This window comes from Cebidichthys violaceus, unplaced genomic scaffold (genome assembly GCF_023349555.1).
Source record: "Cebidichthys violaceus isolate CVI_PGR_0920_01 unplaced genomic scaffold, fCebVio1.0.p SCAF_10, whole genome shotgun sequence".
NCBI classification, from domain to species: Eukaryota; Metazoa; Chordata; class Actinopteri; order Perciformes; family Stichaeidae; genus Cebidichthys; species Cebidichthys violaceus.
This window is the reverse complement of record NW_027176263.1, coordinates 17,760,279-17,780,252: the sequence shown is the minus strand read 5'-3', so window position 1 is coordinate 17,780,252 and position 19,974 is coordinate 17,760,279. Positions and strand designations below refer to the sequence as shown.

The 19,974-nt window shown below is 45.8% G+C and overlaps 1 protein-coding gene across 1 annotated transcript; it reads left to right on the top strand.

The window, feature by feature from the left end:
• The first annotated feature begins 1,659 nt into the window (after positions 1-1,659).
• exo1 (exonuclease 1) lies at positions 1,660-13,141 on the top strand. Its single transcript, XM_068718449.1, has 14 exons — positions 1,660-1,718; positions 2,582-2,778; positions 3,220-3,339; positions 4,524-4,647; positions 5,730-5,867; positions 6,524-6,736; positions 7,071-7,258; positions 7,378-7,480; positions 7,563-7,779; positions 9,298-9,484; positions 9,889-10,450; positions 10,619-10,708; positions 11,580-11,761; positions 12,604-13,141. Exons 2-14 carry the CDS (start codon positions 2,618-2,620, stop codon positions 12,713-12,715), a joined length of 2,397 nt encoding a protein of 798 aa, XP_068574550.1. The 5' UTR covers positions 1,660-1,718; positions 2,582-2,617; the 3' UTR covers positions 12,716-13,141.
• Positions 13,142-19,974: the final 6,833 nt, after the last annotated feature.

Genomic DNA, 19,974 nt, shown 5'->3' with positions numbered 1-19,974 from the left:
GTGATATAGCAACTAAGGATATTGCGACCGGTATTGACGACAACAGCTATATTTATGTTACATCGTGTTACCAATACACATATGATAATATCATGTAAGTCATCCGGTGCCTCTTAAAGCACACGTTCTCTCCACCTCCCTACACTTGGATTTTGCATCAAATTAAATTGCCATAAAAGAGACAATAAACAAAGTTACAGATGAACTGGTGATGAATATCGGGATAATATCCTCATCGTGAATTGTTTTAACCACGATAATTCTGTAGTGAAAATGTGATTTTGTGACAACCCTCACACACTAGTAGGGCCCCTGCTCAACAACTCATAATTGTACAGTAATGACGTTCTAAGTAAAAAGTCAAAATGTTGTTGCACTTCATTACATTTTTAAAACACCTACGCTTGCCTCTATATGTGTTGATTCATTGATACAGCCACATGTCACATGGCTCCTGACTGTGCAGCTGGATATGATCCGTAGAGAAACTGCCAATCTGAAGTCCCTCTCAGCAAGTGTCCCTTTGATTAAGACTTGAGTGCTGAGCCTGGAGCCAGGTTGACTTCCTCTATACTCCCTGGTGCTGTGGATGAGTCTAAGCCAGGCGCATGGCAGCTATTACCTGCACTTCTTTGAATGCCCTGATACTGGAATCATATGGAACTAGAAGAGCTAATCCATTAGTACCGGCCGTGTCATGCTAACTGACATGGCGCTTTCAAAAGGGGTCCCTTGACCTGTCACCTCGAGATCTATGAATGAAGATGTGTATGGATTGTTCTATGGTGATCATATAGGTCTTAGTGTCTTAATGTGGTATTTTGATTCTTTAATTTGATCAATTTCAAGAAGTCAAAAATGGTTACATTTAGCACCGCATCTGTGTGATTCATGAGTAATAATATGTCATTTACTAGAACCACATGCAAACTCTGCTGAGCTGCATCTAAAGTTAATCTTCAGGTTGCCAGCTTTCAGATGATGTAGAAAAACAGGTCTGTGTGGGTCTATGTGGGTCTATGTGGGCTTCTTTAGTACATCTGTCTGTTCTGCGTGTCTCTGGTGTTTCTGAGGTGATCCACTTCACAGACTATAAACCCAATCTTAATCTCCACACTCACGGACTCACGTGAGGGTTTAGTTCTGTCCCTCTGTCACATCATCGAGTGTTTGAGGCTCTCTGGAACACATTTTGAGCCCTTTATGAACCCTTTCTGTAAGTCAGCATTAGATGCAGACTTTGCCCAAGGGAATTACCCACAATTCATTTCAATGTGACGTTAAACACGGGGTAACCAGTAGACACATGGAGACGTTAAAAAAGGTAAACAAAGAGGACGGCTCACGTGTGTTCAGCCTGTCTTATTATATTTACTCAGACACATTAAGGGTTAAAGATGGAACAAAGTAGACATGAGGTCAGAGGATATTTATTTATTTATTCATAGAATATTTGTTTTTGTCATCAAAGATGTTTTGACAAAAACAAGTACATAGTAAACAAAGCACAGGTCGTTAACACATCACGTAAACGTCACGGGGTGTACCGGTGACGTTTTGGAGCGCATCTCACTTCCTGCCGTTAAACCCGCCTCCTCCGGCCGTCTTGGCCAATAGCAGCAGCGCATACTGAAATCCTTCTTTTGCCGCTAAAACCAAACTCGCTTCGACTCTCTCTCCTGTCAAGCTGTCTGTGCGTCGATGAAATCAGGAAATAAGTGAGTTTTACTTCGACATTCGTTATTATATTGCTTTCGCGTGTTGTTCAGGTCGGTGTGCGTCATCTTTTACACGTGTAACGGGCCACTTTGTTCAGTTAAGCTAACGTTAATGTATGAGATAACGGACGCCTTTCAGTCAATGTTCAGCTGGCTAACGTTTGATCCGGGTACTTTCTTTCTATAACACTGTGTGTTATACTACTAAGTTACTTCAGTATGTAAGTATGACAGGATTCCATCTCCATTAGCGAGCTGCATTCTCAGTGGTCCTGTAGTCCTACGTAGTCCCTGACACTAAGTAGTTCTGTGTGAACCCTGCTCGTTGACATGGACTCTGTCGGTCACACAGGATGGGGTCAGCAGAATGAACGCATCTTCTCAGCTACTGGGTCACATTGGAAGTTCTTGATATAGATATTGATATATTGTATATGGTAGCATGCAATATCATAATAGAAAAAAATCGACAACGGGTTCCAAATTTGTATTTGGACAACAGATTTTGCGTCCAAATGTGACAAATCAATTGTCAAACCTACAGGATGAACCACAAAGTCTCCGGTTTGATTCCAGCCGGGGACTTTAGTTGCACGTCGTTAAATGTCCTGTCGTCTCTCCACTGTGTCAGTCTTATGAAAAAGGTACAAGTTGTCCCCTAAAATACTCTAAAAAGAGACTACGCCACACGATGAGATGGCCTTTGCAGAGACACCACAGTCACAGGAGGGCATGTAAAAACAAGACATCTACAGGATCAGCATTGTTAGCGTGGAGATGGACCTCCTGTCTGCAGGTGTTGTTGTGGACTTGGCTCTTGAGAGCAGTTGTTTCTATCAGTGTTTTCCTGATTTGTTTTGCAGCTGCAGAATCAGCGTGGCTCACATCAGCGGCTGGGAATGGGAATCTCTGGACTGCTGCAGTTCATCAAAGATGCTGCAGAGCCCGTCAATGTGCAGAAATACAAAGGCCAGACCGTGGCCGTGGACACCTACTGTTGGCTGCACAAAGGAGCATTTTCATGCGCTGAGAAACTTGCAAAAGGAGAACCAACTGACCAGTAAGCGTTTGTGTTCTTCTAGCTGGACGTGTTCAGAAAGCTGTTGTGTTTTGTAATTGTTGGTGGGGTTCTGCTGTGAGGTCCGAGCATAGAGCTGACCTGCTTCAGTGACACTCAGAGGTCCTGTTCTGCTTTTCAGATGTTTACTAAAAGCTTTCTTCTTCAAAACCAAAATATCATTTGGTCACAAAATATGTTAAACATACTATAGAAGCATGATAATCACAGCATGTCACATCTTTGAACCAGTCAGCTGACTGCACTCGTTTATCTCCCTGATGAAGCATTCTGCAGTGAAACGGGTACCTGTTCCTCCTGACCAGACCAAACACAGCAAGATAGAATATCGATCTATGGTGTCGATGACTCTAACGGTCATCTGGCAGTGAGGTTTGAATGTGCACCGCTGATATTGTCATGTTTGTTTGTGTTCACTCCTAGGTATGTGTGGTACTGCATGAAGTTTGTGGAAATGCTGTTGGCCTTCAGTGTCAAACCAATTCTGGTGTTTGATGGACGCAATCTTCCTTCAAAAAGAGAAGTGGAGAGGACTCGCAGAGAGTGAGTGTTTACCTTTATAGTGCATGAGATGCACGACGCATACATTTCATGGACAGCATACTGTGCACCATAGATAGCTGGAGCTAACCGCTAATTATCCACGATCTATAAACCACTTCTCCTCTCTACATAATAAACATGTTCACCCATTACTTCTGCGATTCATGCATCATTTTGAGGCATCTCTTGATGAGCTCGTCCTCGTCGTTTGTTTTCTCGTGTGCACTGATGCCGTTACTATCAGACAAAATGAATACATCTCATCTGTACGTCTGGAACAGAACGACTGTTTTAATCAATGATGGACTGATTATTCAGCGATGAAGATGTTTTCCCTTTTATCTGAATGGACTCTGAAGATAACAGAAAGTTATTCATCATAACTTTAATAGCTTCTCCCCGGGAGACGCCGGTTATTAAACTCTAATTCTTTCCTTGTAATGTGATGCCATTTTTTTTTACATGGTACTGACAAAGCAAGTAAGACGCATTGAATTATAAAACAGAGCTCAGCTCAGACGACATGCATGGAAGGCTTAATGCTACGGCGGCCATGTTTCTGTAAAGACTAAGGAGAGAGGGAAGCACTGCATGCCCTCTGTTGGGAGGAGCTTCACCACTGGATCAGTGCAGACACTGTTGGTTGATTGATTATTACTCAATCAACAGAGTAAAAACTGCTGAACATGCTGAACAATACCCGGTTCAGCATCTCAACTAAGCATTCCTTTTGTCTGTTTTGTATCTTTGGGTTGTGACTGCTGCTCAGACCATTATAGGATTGATCTAAAAATATAATTGAGAGATTCATCAAATAAATGTCATTCATATAGGAGGGGATGAGTAGACTGAGCTCAGCTGGTTGAAAACTAATAAATACTGACAGACACAGAAACAACCCCTGCACAGAAGGTTGAATGAAGAAAGAAACCGTCTGTGAGCATGACAGACACTGAAGCTGCATTGTCTCCTGAGAACAAGTGAATGCACTCGATCATGCAGTGTTTTTCATACCTGCTAACGAACACGCTCAGACAAAGCTCGGCCTGTTAGAAGGACCGCATTCCTAAACGGCAACGGAGCAACATTGCTGTGTGTGCAGGTGCAGAGAGGAATGTACAGGCCAGGTGAGACCAGACGGCCCCTCCGCAAACAAAGCAACGCTTCATTCATGTGCTTTTCAGGCGCAGAGAAGACAACCTTCGGAAAGGCCGACAGCTGCTGCGTGAAGGCAAGCTGTCCGAGGCCAGAGAGTGTTTCACCCGCTGTGTCAACATCACCCCGGCCATGGCTCACAACCTCATCAAGGTGAGGACGCTCTCTCTCTCCTGACTCTTAGTCAAGAAGACCCAGAACCCACTCACATCAGTCAGTCAATGACAGCACGTCAACTGCATCATGCAACACAGAGCAACACAGAGCAACAGAGAGCAACATAGAGCAACACAGAGCAACACAGAGCAACAGAGAGCAACACAACACAAAGCAACACAGAGCAACAGAGAGCAACACACAGAGCAACAGAGAGCAACACAGAGCAACACACAGAGCAACACAGAGTGACACAAAGCGACACAGAGCGACAGAGAGCAACACAGAGCAACAGAGAGCAACACAAAGCAACAGAGAGCAACACACAGAGCAACAGAGAGCAACACAAAGCAACAGGGAGCAACACACAGAGCAACAGAGAGCGACACAGAGCGACAGAGAGCAACACAAAGCAACAGAGAGCAACACACAGAGCGACACAGAGCGACACAGAGCGACAGAGAGCAACAGAGAGCAACACAACACAAAGCAACAGAGAGCAACACAGAGCGACAGAGAGCAACACAGAGCAACACAACACAGAGCAACACAAAGCAACAGAGAGCAACACAGAGCAACAGAGAGCAACAGGGAGCAACACAGAGCGACATGACTGTAAACTTAACAAACTGAGTCTTGATGACTGAACACCTAAGCCTACTGTGATTGAAACATGTGATTGAATCATGTGATTGAATCATGTGATTGAATCATGTGATTGAATCATGTGATTGAAACATGTGATTGAAACATGTGATTGAATCATGTGATTGAAACATGTGATTGAACCGGAGGGCAGCGCCCCTCATTTCTGCTTCTATGTTCTGGGCTTTGGTGCTGACTCTCAGTGAAGTCAGCTAAACTGCTTTTGAACCAGACCCTCCAGACCCTCTACAGTTTCTCTTCCAGGTTGCATGTCAACCCTGCCAGCATGAGAACGGCTGTGACAATATTTCATTTGGCCATTTAGACCCCACAGCTGCATGCTTTGCTTTCTCTGTTTCTTGTGTTCTCAGTGGTTACATCCAGCGATGTTGGTGTAGTTGTGTAGAACATGTGTTGGTTTTTTTTTAAACCAGGCTGCCAGGGCAAGAGGAGTGGACTGTGTTGTGGCTCCATATGAAGCTGATGCTCAGTTAGCGTACCTCACTAAGTCTGGTTTGGCCCAGGCTGTCATCACAGAAGACTCTGACCTGCTGGCATTCGGATGCAAAAAGGTATGCAGCACTAGATCCAGAGGGTCCGCTTCCAGCTACATAGAGAAGCCCCTCTTTGTACGGGGATAGCGCTCAGATTAGAGAAAAATCCATCTGTAGCCAAGTCCTTAAGCCCAAATCTGCAAAAGTGCATGCTTATTGACAGTCAGCTGGACCATGACCCAGATGTGTTGCTGTGAAACACGTGCATGAAGGAGTAGGGAGAGCCTCAACAATCATGCACCAGACCGGTGCTTGCAGTTGGAGCACATTCGCTCTTGATATGTAACTGTTTAACAGTGACGTGGATATGTTGTGGAGCACAATGTAGAACAAAAAGCCACCAGCAATGCAGGAACACGTACACAGATAGATTTATTGACTGTTCTCAGTTCACCTACCTCATTAAACCACAGTCACATGATCAGCACTCCACTCATTTTGCCTTTATTTCACAATAAGAGCACACAAGATAACTCCATCCATAATCTACAAATCAATTCTCAAACTGCTGGCAATCAACTAAATTGTCAGGTTAAGAGTGAACAGGATTATTGAGCCTCAGCTTGTCAGTCTGAATGAGTTAAACCATCCCTTAAACATAGCCTCATGTGGTACTGCCATCGCTCTTACACTGCCACCGACTTCTAAATCAATCATGTTTCACGACCGTGCAGGTGATCCTCAAAATGGACAAGCAGGGCAACGGCCTGGAGATAGACCAAAGCAACATGGGCCGCTGTCGCTCTCTGGGGAACGTTTTCACGGAGGAGAAGTTCCGCTACATGTGCATCCTCTCTGGGTGCGACTACCTGGCCTCCCTTCATGGCATCGGCCTAGGCAAAGCCTGCAAACTGCTGCGACTGGCCAAAGACCCCGACATCCTCAAGGTGAGACCCGATGGTGAGACGGTGACGTCGGATTATGCATTTTGCAAGGTTACTACTGTTTAAGAGGTACCTCACTTAAAAAAACACAAAACATTGATGCTTTTTTCGGTCCCTGTGGACAAGAACTGTAGTGTTTCTGAGCACCAGAGTCTATTTAGAAAATGTCATATTTGATTCATTTCACTGACAGTCTGTCACGTGCCGTCCTGGTTCTGGTTCTTTGGTGCCGGAGTCGTATACCCGGTGGCGCCGATGCCGAGCATGAAGTCGGTAAAAGCTGGCAGCTGTGGTCCAGTGGCAGCCGGTTTATTGTGAGCTTTCGTTGTCCTGTCAGGTGATCAGAAAGATGGGCCAATATCTGAAGATGAGTCTGGTGATCCCCGAGCAGTACGTTGAGGGATTCGTCAGAGCCAATAACACCTTCCTCTACCAGCTGGTGTTTGATCCTGTCAGGAGGCAGGTCGTACCTCTCAACCCGTACCCGGAGCACGTCGACCCGGACACCCTCGGCTACGCTGGACTGTATCCTCGAGTCCCGAGTCCCGCCGTGTGCAGCGGCACCTTTTCAAACGGTCATTTAGAAAAAGGGAAATTGTGAGTTCCTCTCCAAAGTGTTTTCTCCTTGATGACGTTGAATCCAGGAATCTAGGAGATGACAAAGGCTTGCAGATGGCCTTGGGAAACCTTGACATCAACACCATGGAGAGGATCGATGACTTCAGCCCAGACAAACCCGTTCCACAGGTATCGGATCACAGCCGGTTTTGATAAGCAGGTCTCCTTTAACCAAGTGTGTTATTTAACTTTGTAAATGTCCCTTCTTCAGCTTTCTAAAGCCCGCAGTCGCAGCTGGAACCGCTCCCCAGCCCCCGCTGGGCCCAGTGTCTGGAGTGGAGGCTTAAAGCCAGCAGCAGTTGCCCCGCCCTCCCCGTCTGCTGCCTCCCCAGACCGGCCTTCCTCCACTAGGGGGAAGGAGAGGACCATCAGCCTGGGCGCTCTGATGCTGTCCTCCAGAGAGCTGCAGGTGAAGAGACCACGAGAAGGTGAGCCGCATGCCTTTTACCACTAATGAACCCATTTCACCCCGTCGGTGAGGAAGTCGACTCGGCGCACTAATCTGATTGGTTGATGACGGCTGATGATCAAGGCGAGTTAGGCTGTGGAACAATCTAAGGACATGGTTTAGGTTTGAACATCTCCAGATGTCTTAGTTGGTCCCCACTGCTCATCTGTACAGGGTGTGAATGGGTTTTTGGTAATCTGATAATATCGAACTCTAAAGTAAGGAATCTCTGCATCGTTAACCGTTAACCGGTCAGTCCCTGTGCTTGATGTGTTGATGTGTTGATGTGTTGATGTGGTTAACAAGCCGCCCCGATAACCTGAAACACAAACGGGTTAAATCTGCAGATTGCCCATCTGGCAGAGTTAGTAGCCACAATATTATGTCCGTGGATGAATGCAGCCACTTTGTCAGTAAGTCTCCACTGTAATTAATTAGGCTGCCGTGTTGTCGGCTGTGTGTCTGCCTGGTGTGTGAGAGAGAGAGAGAGAGAGAGAGAGAGAGAGAGAGAGAGAGAGAGAGAGAGAGAGAGAGAGAGAGAGAGAGAGAGAGAGAGAGAGAGAGAGAGAGAGAGAGAGAGAGAGAGAGAGAGAGAGAGAGAGAGAGAGATGTTAGTAAGGTAAAGGTGTGAAGTGAACGTTTAGTTTATTTGTCGTCTAATAAATCCTACAACTCCTCCAGGATTAGTTCTTGTGTCTCTCTTGCTGGCGAGCTGCTGATTAAAGAAAAGGTTATCAACAAGTTCACCTCAGGCCTTTTAAGATGGACCAGCTATTCTCCTTTCAGCTTTTTCAATTTAAATTTTAAGTTTAAATTATAGTATAATCGGTCAAAATTCAGATTATCAGTTAAACGGTACATTTTTAACATTCCTCGTTACAACCAAGTTCCTCCTCACTTCCTTGGAATTAACGAGCGACGATGACGATGACGACCGGGAGCCAAACAGTCAGCCGGTACCAACCGGGCCCTGCACTAGATTAAGAGCAGCATTTTATTTAACCTGCGGCTCATTTGTTTCTCAATGCACTTATTATTGTTTGTATGTTACAGGACATGTACACATAGACTTGAGTTATTGACTAGTCGAGTCTGTTTTGGGCCTTTTTGTTTAGCTTTTTCCTTTTCGACTAACTCATTTATGTTTTTAATGTTCGTAGCAGTTTGAAAAAATATGCTTTCTAATATAGTTTGCAGGCAAAAACAAGGAAATTCATGAAATAAAATGGAAACAAATGATAAATAACTACTATAGATTCATCATAACCGCATTAAGCCAATGATGAGTGTGTTGCGGTTTACTTTACTTTAGATTGTGGTTTTACAGTTTCACCTGATCGAGTCCTCCTTTAATGAAATCATCTGCAGGTCCTGTTATTGGTCCTTTAGGGACCAGAGTCTCCGTAGGGAATATCACTCAGAATGATGAACTGAAGCACATAGTACCAGCAGCCTAGCTCATACCACCTGGACTGTCTTTGTCTCTTTCCTCCCACAGACTCCAGGGTGTCGGATCAGGATGTGCTCCAGCAGTACTCGTCCTCCAGTCACAAGCGGTCCAGGTCAGACCAGCACCCAGACAAGCCAACATTAACCAGTCCTCCTCGGCCTCGCAACCGCTTCGCCACCCTGCTGCAGAGGAGGAACCAGGAGGCCGAGGAGGACGGCCCGGCCACATGCAGCAGGTGACCTCGCGGCTAATGATCGGACTAATGTTTGTTTCTCGTGCTTAAACTTCATCACATCTCTGAGCTCGGTGCTTGGTTTGGCTCTCCTCAAATGGCGATACAAGCGTTGTGGTGTTGAGTCTTTGGTTTAGTGATGACGGTGGGATGGTACCGATACCAGAGAGCATGTACTCCCTACGCAGATCAAACGGTCACACTCTCACAGCTCACGTCCTGATCCTGTTCCTCCAGATCTCCATATTCACAGTATGAGCTACAATGATGTAAAAACAAGGCAACTGAATACAACAAAACACACAGGAAGTCACAGAAGCTTCTGCAGCAGGCTGTCTCTGGAGCAGCGCCATCGTGCACAACTCTGTATGTCATCCTGATGCGGTCCTGTTTATATCCACATGTAGGTTCTTCAGCGGGTCCAGTTCAGCCGGTCTGAGCACTAAGACGTCCGCTCGGGAGGATTCACCTCCGGATGAAGAGAACAGAGCGGGGAGTCCCACTCGGGACGATTCTCCCGGCACCCAGAACCAGACCCAGGACAGTGACGGTCCAGACGTTCCATCGGTGGACACCCCCAGCCCGCCTGCATCGCCTAGCACCACGTCCCCCAGTCCAGCCAGTCGGGGCCCCGGGTTGTTTCAGTGGTCAGGCCGCTCCTCCACGACTGAACAATTGAAAATGCCTAAGTCCACGTCGGGCCGGTCTGGCCTGTCCGCCCTGCAGCAGTTTCAGTATAAGAAGGAGAGTTTTTCCTGGTCCACAAAAACCTGCAGACCCCCTGGAGACACGTCACCCCCACGTCTGTCCACCGATGGAGAACCCGTGACAAAGGATGACCTCCAAGATTCCCCTCCCTCGCAGGACAGCGCCTACTTCTCCCAGTCCCAGCCCTGCCTCACTTCCTGCCACAAAGAGGAAGTCCTCACCGAGGGCTTCCCCTCCTCCTACCGGGAGGATGTTGCAACGGTGCGTTCCTACAAATCTCCACTGAACTTTATCGATGTTGTTACTTCCCCTGTGGTCGGGTCAGCCTTCGCACATTCATCATCGTCATCGTCAGAGTGTCATGGGTCATGCGTTGGTGTGCAGAATGCTAATTTTGTCTTCTTACATGTCTTTCATCTACTTCCTCAGGAAATTAATTCAAGCAAAGATTCTGAGCCAGAGCAGATTCCCACACACTCAGCAGAAGCATGTCAGAAACCCGGCCCGCCGAGGTCACAGGTGGGTTTGTGTCCAAGTTGTGGACTAGTGGTTAAATCGTAGTTTGAATTCTTCTTTAAAGGCTCTGAGTCGTCCCCTAGTTTCTTTACCATTAGACAGTGTCAGAGCTGTAAGTCTCCAACTCATTTCATACCCAGCAGAGCATGCCCTTCATTACACTGTGAATGTATGCAGGATCAAGAGGAGCCTTGAACCTGCATACATAGCCAGACCTGTCTCCACAGCAGTCCGCTTTAGGGGATGAAAACACTACTGATTGTTTGTACATCTTTAACCAATCACCATCAGCTGAACGCGACGGAGCAAAATCGAGTGAAAAGGGAGAACAGTGACAGCCGATTGGCTTATACCCACAGTGGCCCCCAGTGGCCCCCAGTGGCCCCCAGTGTCCCCCAGTGTCCCACAGTGTCCCACAGTAAGTCAGGCTAACATCATGTAACTAAGGAGAAGAAGTCCTCACACAGGGCTGTACATTCTGAAAACACATCTCAACATACAGTGAAGCTAAACACATTTCCCATTCAGCAGCATCTACATGTTCTGTGATTGTGGAGTCCTCTCACATACATCTGGTGCTCTGTGACACGTGTTCTCCTGGAGCATTAGATGATATTGATCTCAAGTCTGCGTGTTAAGGACAGTATTGGAGGCAGGATGTGGTGTTTCTCCTCCTTCTCTCACCAAAAACAAGAACAACATTTCTGTTTATGTGTTGAGTCAGTATCAAAGTATTCTGGCGATGGAGTTAGTGTATTGATTCTATCATCTCGTTGTTTATTAATTCAGGCTTTAGAAATGCGATGTTCAGACCCGTGTGTGTGTGTTTTGGTTCATCTGGTCTCTCGTACATCGTTGGTCTTTGTCCCTCCAGGTTTCAGGGCTGTGGAAGCCAAAGTCCAGCAGCCAGGGTCACGCAGCAAAGGCCCGGCCGCTGGGCCCGGCCAGAGCCAGTGGACTGAGGAGGAGGTCTGTGGGTTCTTCCTCCACTAATGAAAACAACCCGGGGGTCCAGGCCACCATCAGCAGCCTCTGGAAGAATTTCAGCTTCAAAAAGTAAAAGAGGAACTCTGTAAAGAAATAGAATTATTGACGACACTAGTTACAAGAATAACCGCTTTGTTAAGCAGTTGTGAGGAGAGGTGTGACGGTAACCAGCGGCATCGTAAAGCTTCATTTATCCTCCTGTAGTGAAGCAGGCCTGAGGAGGGCGCTCCAGGAAATGACGTCAGTGTGTGTGTGTGTGTGTGTGTGTGTGTGTGTGTGTGTGTGTGTGTGTGTGTGTGTGTGTGTGTGTGTGTGTGTGTGTGTGTGTGTGTGTGTGTGTGTGTGTGTGTGTGTGTGTTTGTGTTTGTGTGTGTGAAGGCTCTGCAAGTCGCACCTCAGAATTTTAGCAACTAATTGTCTGAAGATCTTACAAAGACGGGCAAATAGTTTTTACTGCACATGCACGTGCGTGTACAGTTCGTTCCAAACAGACCATATGCAACAATACAAGTGAGCCAAGTAACAACCAGGGATGTACGCAACCAACGAGTGAGGAGCTAGAGGTCAGCCGTCACTCAGTGCAGCGTCAGAGAGGCACTACAAGCTGTTTTGATGAAGTGTGCAGCAATAACTGAGCACCCAAAAATGTGTGGTTTTGAGCAGCGGTATGGGAGGCTAGCCGTGGACAGACGCTCGTGCACTCACTCCCCATCCCATCATCTCAGTGAAGATAACAGAAACACAGCGGCGGTGGGACAGAGGAACCGTTTTACACCTTCAGCTAACTCCCACTTAGATGTGGAGACTAGTCTGAACAAACTGTCGCGCTGACGTCACAGCTGTAACGCCGGTACCTTTAACCGCCGATTGTTTCAGTGGATCGCTTCTAAAACCGCTCTTGTGTTTTTCAGAGATTCCCGGAGGACTATTGCTCGTCAGAAAGGAGAACCCATGTCTCCTGTCAAAGACAACCTGCCGGCCAGCTGTCCTCACACGGACATCACCGTAACCACCAGCTGCTGATGTGTGTGTGTGTGTGTGTGTGTGTGTGTGTGTGTGTGTGTGACAGTGAAGCTTTTAAACACACCATGTATGTGAATGATTTCTCATTAACCTGTTTTTCTTCAATGTACAGTTTTAAATAAAGCAACTGTCTTCTAATGTGTGTGTGTGTGTGTGTGTGTGTGTGTGTGTGTGTGTGTGTGTGTGTGTGTGTGTGTGTGTGTGTGTGGCATTGCATCACATCACATCTTCTTGTCTGTTGCGTTACACACCAGTCAAAGAATGTGTCACCTAGTAAAAAAATGCTCAGTGCATACTTGAGTGTTTACCTGAAAAAGGCCCTACCCACAATGCAAGCTGAGGAATGTGGCGATGAAGTAAGCAGTTCTGATCAGGAGTATTTCCCTTTCAGATTGTTTGATTTCAATTATTTTTAAAGATGTAAAGCGTCAGAAGAAATGTATCATTTTATGTTTGTTTTTTTGTATTAAACTAGTTAACAGTTTAATTCTACGTTTTGTTTTCATTTGGCTCCATGTTTGTGACCCTTGTGCACACTGGGGAGGAATGTAGACATTTGATAAGATCCCCATTGATGTGTGTGATTGAAGGTAAGCTCCTGCTGCACACATCATCACCTCCTAGTGATGCCCTGCTATGTAAGAACGACCTCCTGATTCAACCAACACGATGCTCATTTGATCATTTCTGCAGGAGGTTTATCCTTAACTCACTCCTAACTCTGGCTGTTGGAAACATTAACATGTTTTGGTTTTGACTACCTCAGATGGCCCCCCCCCCCCCCCCCCCCACACACACACACACACACACACACACACACACACACCTGTTCATTAAATCTAAACCGTAACTTTCTATCTGCCTCTGGGAGGTTTGAGGATTCGCGAGTTCTGATGTACACAACAGGAGGAGGTGCAGCAGGCTGACCTCTGGTCTGTGATGTCCGTACCGATCGCTGCGCTGTGGTTCGTGTCGTGTCGATTTTTTTAATTCCACTCTTGACTACGAGAATTCCTTCAGCAGTTGTCAGAGAAGATGGATGGAGGAGAGTTTCTGTGGGGCAGAATACCTGAGCTAACCCAAATACCAGGGAGGCTTCACTTCAACCGGCTCGATTCATTGCACAAGAGACGGCGGCCCGACGCGTCCATCGCAGCCAGAACACCACTCCTCTAAGAATCAGAGAGGTGTGTTTGTCTTTAATCACATTCTAGCTGCTCTGTCATTTTATTTCAGTCACCATGCTGCCTGAACACAAGACGTACGCAGGATAGTATAACAAATGGTAATCGTAGACATTCAACAATATTTTAGTCAGGACAGACGTAAAAAACAGCGACGTCCAGAAGTGTGTGTCTGCAGTGAACGGAGGAGGGAAGCTGTTGCTCAGCGTGTGGATCAGAGGTTCATCAGAGGTTCATCAGAGGTTCATGAGGCCTCAGGTGGACTGCAGCTGGTCAACATGCAGTGTTTAGGTCACATGTATTCCAATCAGTTACTGTTCCAAACAGATATTCTTATTCTGGATCTTCTATGAGAGACGGAGACAAATATTTAAGCTGAATCGGCAGTGAATGTATTTCATGTTCCAGGGTTAGCTCACGTCATACTTCTTCATGCTTGTGTCGATGCGATGGAGATAGATTTAGGATCCTCCAGACCTGTTTGGAATACGTCCGGAGGTAAAGCTGCCGCTGTGTAATGGATGCAGAATGTGTGGAATGGAGCATGCGTACGTAATTGGTTACTTTAGATGTCGGGTGCATCCGACGGTGTTCAGTGAGTTTAGACAGTCGGGAGGCTCTGCTCTGCGCACTAGTGTGGCAGGAATGCAGCTTCACAGCATTCCCGTCAGAACACATGACCCGAGCAGAGACTGTATCAACACTCGCCGATTGACTCTTTTTTGTTACGAGAAAGTCAAACGATCCAAAATCGATCATTCATCGATGAGTTCATCATGATGTCACTGTTGCCGGCTAAAGGCTGTACATACGTACCCAACAATTAGACATTTTTGAATCACAGTGACATCGTGAAGCTTGACTTGTTTTTGTCAATTCAGAAAGCAGACGTGTTTTGGAATCTGAGCACTTTATTTCCACCCTGCTTCCAAACGGACTGGTTCTTTGAAGGAGTTAAAGTCAAACACACAACAAGAGGTTCTCTCAGGCTGTCAGGACTGAGTCAGAACATTCAGAATGAGTGAATCAATGAATCCTACTCCTGGTGGTGTTCTAATAAAAACCTGCGTCTTCAGAACTAATAATTAATGTTGTTACGTTGATTGTCAGTTTTGGTTCAGCCGCTGCTCTGCACAGCTACGCTTTGATGCCTTTACTGCAGAGCTGTGAGCTGCACAGTAATGACACAGACCATCCACACTGTGTGGTAAACACACACCTACCGTAGATTCACGGTGATTATTTTGCCGTATTTCTGTCGGTCTTGGACAAGAGTTGGTCTTGGTTTGCAAAAGTGAGAAAAGTGTTCTCCTTGACTGAAGCAGTCAACACTTGTTCTGAACTACATGTTGTCAGATGCCAGCCTTGTTTGAGGAACGGCTTCACTAATAAGGAGTCAGCGTTGGTTTGGTGGATGTCACCCTAACACATCTTAATACAGGCGTGTAGGAGGGATGTACCTTTGACCTCGTACACACTGAGAACATGTGAGTAGTCCTCCTCTTCTCAGACTGCTCTGTTGGAATCCAGACCTTAGTTGTTTTGCACAATAAAAAAGAAAAGAGACACTCTACTGTTGCTCAACATAGACACAGGCCTCTCCTGGTAATGTAAGCTCCCTACAGCTTTGTCTCACGGCCACCGGTTTCAATGCTTTCTGAGAAATCGTGTCGTGGCGTGTCGGACGGCTCTCGATGCCTCAGAGGCCTAAGAGGCCTAAGAGGCCGGTCAGAGACACGAGCAGGGCCCAGATCCAAACTCTCCGTCAGTGCAGCTGAGAAGAAAACACAGCACCTGGGTTGTGGAATCCACCCACAGTTGACACGTACACAGCCCCCACCAGAGGATGCAGTGCTGATAAATGAGGAATTCTGCTTTGAACTGAGAAGAAGTTATGAGGGGAATGCTGTTCACCGGCCGGACAACAAAATCCTCTGCCGCATCGCCTGCGACAAACCAGTTAAGTTGACGAATGCAGACGGAGCATGTGTGCTGTTGTGACAGTAGAAGAGGTGTTTATGTGTGCATCTTTGTTTTACCAGTTCCACAGGTATTCATTAAAAAGCACAAGTTTGGGCCTGAATCTGAGGCAGTGAATGAAACATGAATCGAGGAATTCCTGTTTTCTTTTTTCTCTCCTTCTCTCTGACTTCACAAAAAGCAGCCGTCGGCTAAGAGACGTGTAGCAACAAAGTCACCGTCAACCCCTCGCTCACAAAGGACGGTAACCTCGTGGTTATTTCACAGTGAATCTGTGTAAATCTGATTTCACCAAATCTCACACCAAGATAGTCTCAAATGTCAGTCTAAGGGGAATGCTGACAGTCTGGAGCCGAACGGACCAGCCAACAAAAGTCCTTTCAGAATTAGACGTGTTTTATTTGAGAAACTTTGGGCGTCTTTAACAATCTCGAGTAACTTCAGCAGCTTCCATCACTTCTTTCTATCGATGTACACATGCTCCAGATGCTCCCATGCCTCAGCTGCTGGGTATGAAACTATGAAGTTATGGACAGTAATCACTGTGAATTCATATTCAAGATTCAAGGACAACACATTGTCGTTATGCAAAACAGGTTTGCACAACGAAATGCAGTTGCAGCCAATTTGCTTCACAAGAAAAACATGACAAACAAAACAGTAAAGCATTGTTGAATACAGATGTGGCCAGTGGTCCAGATAGAGGTGCTGGCCGGCTTATGCCGCCTTGTACAACATGTTGAAAGGTAGTTTGTGTTTGTGAGACGTAGTGAGAAGCTTAAAGAAGCTTAAAGAGATGATGCTCCTGTGCTGTGTATTCAGGGGGGGACAGGGAAACACTGAGCCGTGTTGTCTCCACCTGGACCTGTACACACACACACACACACACACACAGAGTCGGGGGCTCAGTCCATTCTGCTACTGTCTTTTATTTTGTCTTTTTTTGCAGATGCTCTGTTTGAGGAAGGCTCTGCTCTCAGGGAGGATGTGATTGATCATGCCTTGTTTTATGGGCCGGTCACACCCTCGACACACGTAGGCCCATCAGTCGTTTGCCTATCAAAGCTCATGTGGTCATGAGGTTCAACCAGTTTTTTCTAATGCAACTCAATTAGTTAGTAAACTGAATGAACTCTGGTGAAATATCAGGATGAGTCATATCTTCATACTGTATTTGAAGTCAAGTCAATGATGGAAACATGTTGTCAGAGTCCAGTGTGATGCAGCTTCCCTGTCACTGGTCTCTGCTGTTGATCTGGGGAGTGGGACCACAGACGGACATACGTTCCTCAGGAGGATGTTCTGAATGCATCTCTTCCACACACACACACACACACACACACACACACACACACACACACACACACACACACACACACACACACACACACACTAAGAGAAGCTGTTGGTTTCATCGTGTGGTGTCCAGTGTTTGGAGCTGGACCCTGGACACTAACCCTGAGCTCATGATTTGAAGTGTGACGCTTTAATCATTTGTTTTTGAGGTACCTGTAGTTCTCACAGCAGTAGAGGCCCAGATCCAGTCCCGGGCTGGACGGGCCTTCTGTGCCTGTGTTCTCCAGGTTCTCCAGTCCAAAGACATGCAGCTCAGGTTGCCCGTAGGTGTGGCTGTGGGTGTGAATGGTTTGTGTCTCTCTACCTGTCCAGGATGAACCCTGCCTTTGCCCAATGACAGCTGGGATCGTCTTGTCTTTTCTCTGTATTATCAGTGTTGTAAATGTAATGTAATGTAATGTGTTCTGTGACTCCTGTCATGTGTGGAACACGGCTTTTATTTGAGACATCCTTCGTTTAGCAGGTCGTTGTACCAGAAAGCACTTCACATTGAGTTGGAATCTCACTCACCAGCTTACTCTTAATCTTCATTGCTCATCGTTTAGCTATTGTCTTATACTGACAACACCCTGCTTAGTCTCTTCTGTACACAATGTATGAGACTTTGTATTAATTGGTTGGAAGGGTTGGGTAGTGACTCATACTGCACCACTTGGCATGCATCTTATAAGGCCAATATTGAAGCAATATTATCTTCACAATAGAAGTTTCATAATGTTGTCAGACACGTAGAATAACAGTCTGAGCCTGTCAGTAGTGAACAAGCTCTCCTAGTGGACTTACAGTTGTGGTCAAAAGTTTACATACACTTGTAAAGAACATAATGTCATGGCTCTCTTGAGTTTCCAGTTATTTCTACAACTCTGATTTTTCTCTGATAGAGTGATTGGAACAGATACTTCTTTGTCACAAAAAACATTCATGAAGTTTGGTTCTTTCATGACTTTATTATGGGTTAACAGAAAAAGTGACAAAATCTGCTGGGTCAAAAATATACATACAGCAACATGAATTAGCAATTTTGGTGACTTAGAAAGTTGTGTCAATGAAATGAGCTTCATAGCATGGCCTCTTAACTTCTTGTGAGTGATCATGAGTGACTACAGCTGGTGACTTCTCTGAGGCCATTTAAATAGGGCTCATTGGATACAAACGCCCACAAACGCTACAATGGGAAAGTCAAAGGAGCTCAGCATGGATCTGAAAAAGCAAATCGTTGACTTGAACAAGTCAGGAAAGTCACTTGGAGCCATTTCAAAGCAGCTGCAGGTCCCAAGAGCAACAGTGCAAACAATTGTTTGTAAGTATAAAGTGCATGGCACTGTTTTGTCACTGCCACGATCAGGAAGAAAACGCAAGCTATCACCTGCTGCTGAGAGAAAATTGGTCAGGAGGGTGAAGAGTCAACCGAGAACCACCAAAAAGCAGATCTGCCAAGAATTAGAAGCTGCTGGAACACAGGTGTCAGTGTCCACAGTCAAGCGTGTTTTGCATCTCCATGGACTGAGAGGCTGCCGTGCAAGAAGGAAGCCCTTGCTCCAAAAGCGGCACCTTAAGGCTCGACTGAAGTTTGCTGCTGATCACGTGGACAAAGATGAGACCTTCTGGAGGAAAGTTCTGTGGTCAGACGAAACAAAAATCGAGCTGTTTGGCCACAATGCCCAGCAATATGTTTGGAGGAGAAAAGGTGAGGCCTTTAACCCCAAGAACACCATGCCTACCGTCAAGCACGATGGTGGTAGTATTATGCTGTGGGGCTGTTTTGCTGCCAATGGAACTGGTGCTTTATAGAGAGTAAATGGGATAATGAAGAAGGAGGATTACCTTCAAATTCTTCAAGATAACCTAAAATCATCAGCCCGAAGGTTGGGTCTTGGGCGCAGTTGGGTGTTCCAACAGGACAATGACCCCAAACACACATCAAAAGTGGTAATGGAATGGCTAAATCAGGCTAGAATTAGGGTTTTAGAATGGCCTTCCCAAAGTCCTGATTTAAATCCCATTGAGAACATGTGGACAATGCTGAAGAAACAAGTCCATGTCAGAAAGCCATCAAATTTAACTGAACTGCACCAATTCTGTCAAGAGGAGTGGTCAAAGATTCAACAAGAAGCTTGCCAGAAGCTTGTGGATGGCTACCAAAAGCGCCTAATTGAAGTGAAAATGGCCAAGGGACATGTAACCAAATATTAGCACTGCTGTATGTATATTTTTGACCCAGCAGATTTGATCACTTTTTCTGTTAACCCATAATAAAGTCATGAAAGAACCAAACTTCATGAATGTTTTTTGTGACAAAGAAGTATCTGTTCCAATCACTCTATCAGAGAAAAATCAGAGTTGTAGAAATAACTGGAAACTCAAGAGAGCCATGACATTATGTTCTTTACAAGTGTATGTAAACTTTTGACCACAACTGTACATTGACGTAAGGAGCGATTACATTACAGCCGTCAGGACCGGTTTGAAACCTCGTCGTCCCCATTAGTCACTTATTGAAATAGAAGTGAAGGTCGGCTCACTGGAGCTCCTCTTGTAACTCATCTGCACATCCACAAGATGTTTGGAGATGCTCTACTTCAGACTTCAGGAGAAAGGTGTGAATGGATGCACTTCAGAAGCTACAGTTAGACACAGAAACATCGGAAAATAGGGTCCAGTTAGAAAAATATCAAAGTTACCCTTCAAGTGAAATTAGTAGTAGCACACTGTAACACTGCACTCAGTAGAGTGAGGATC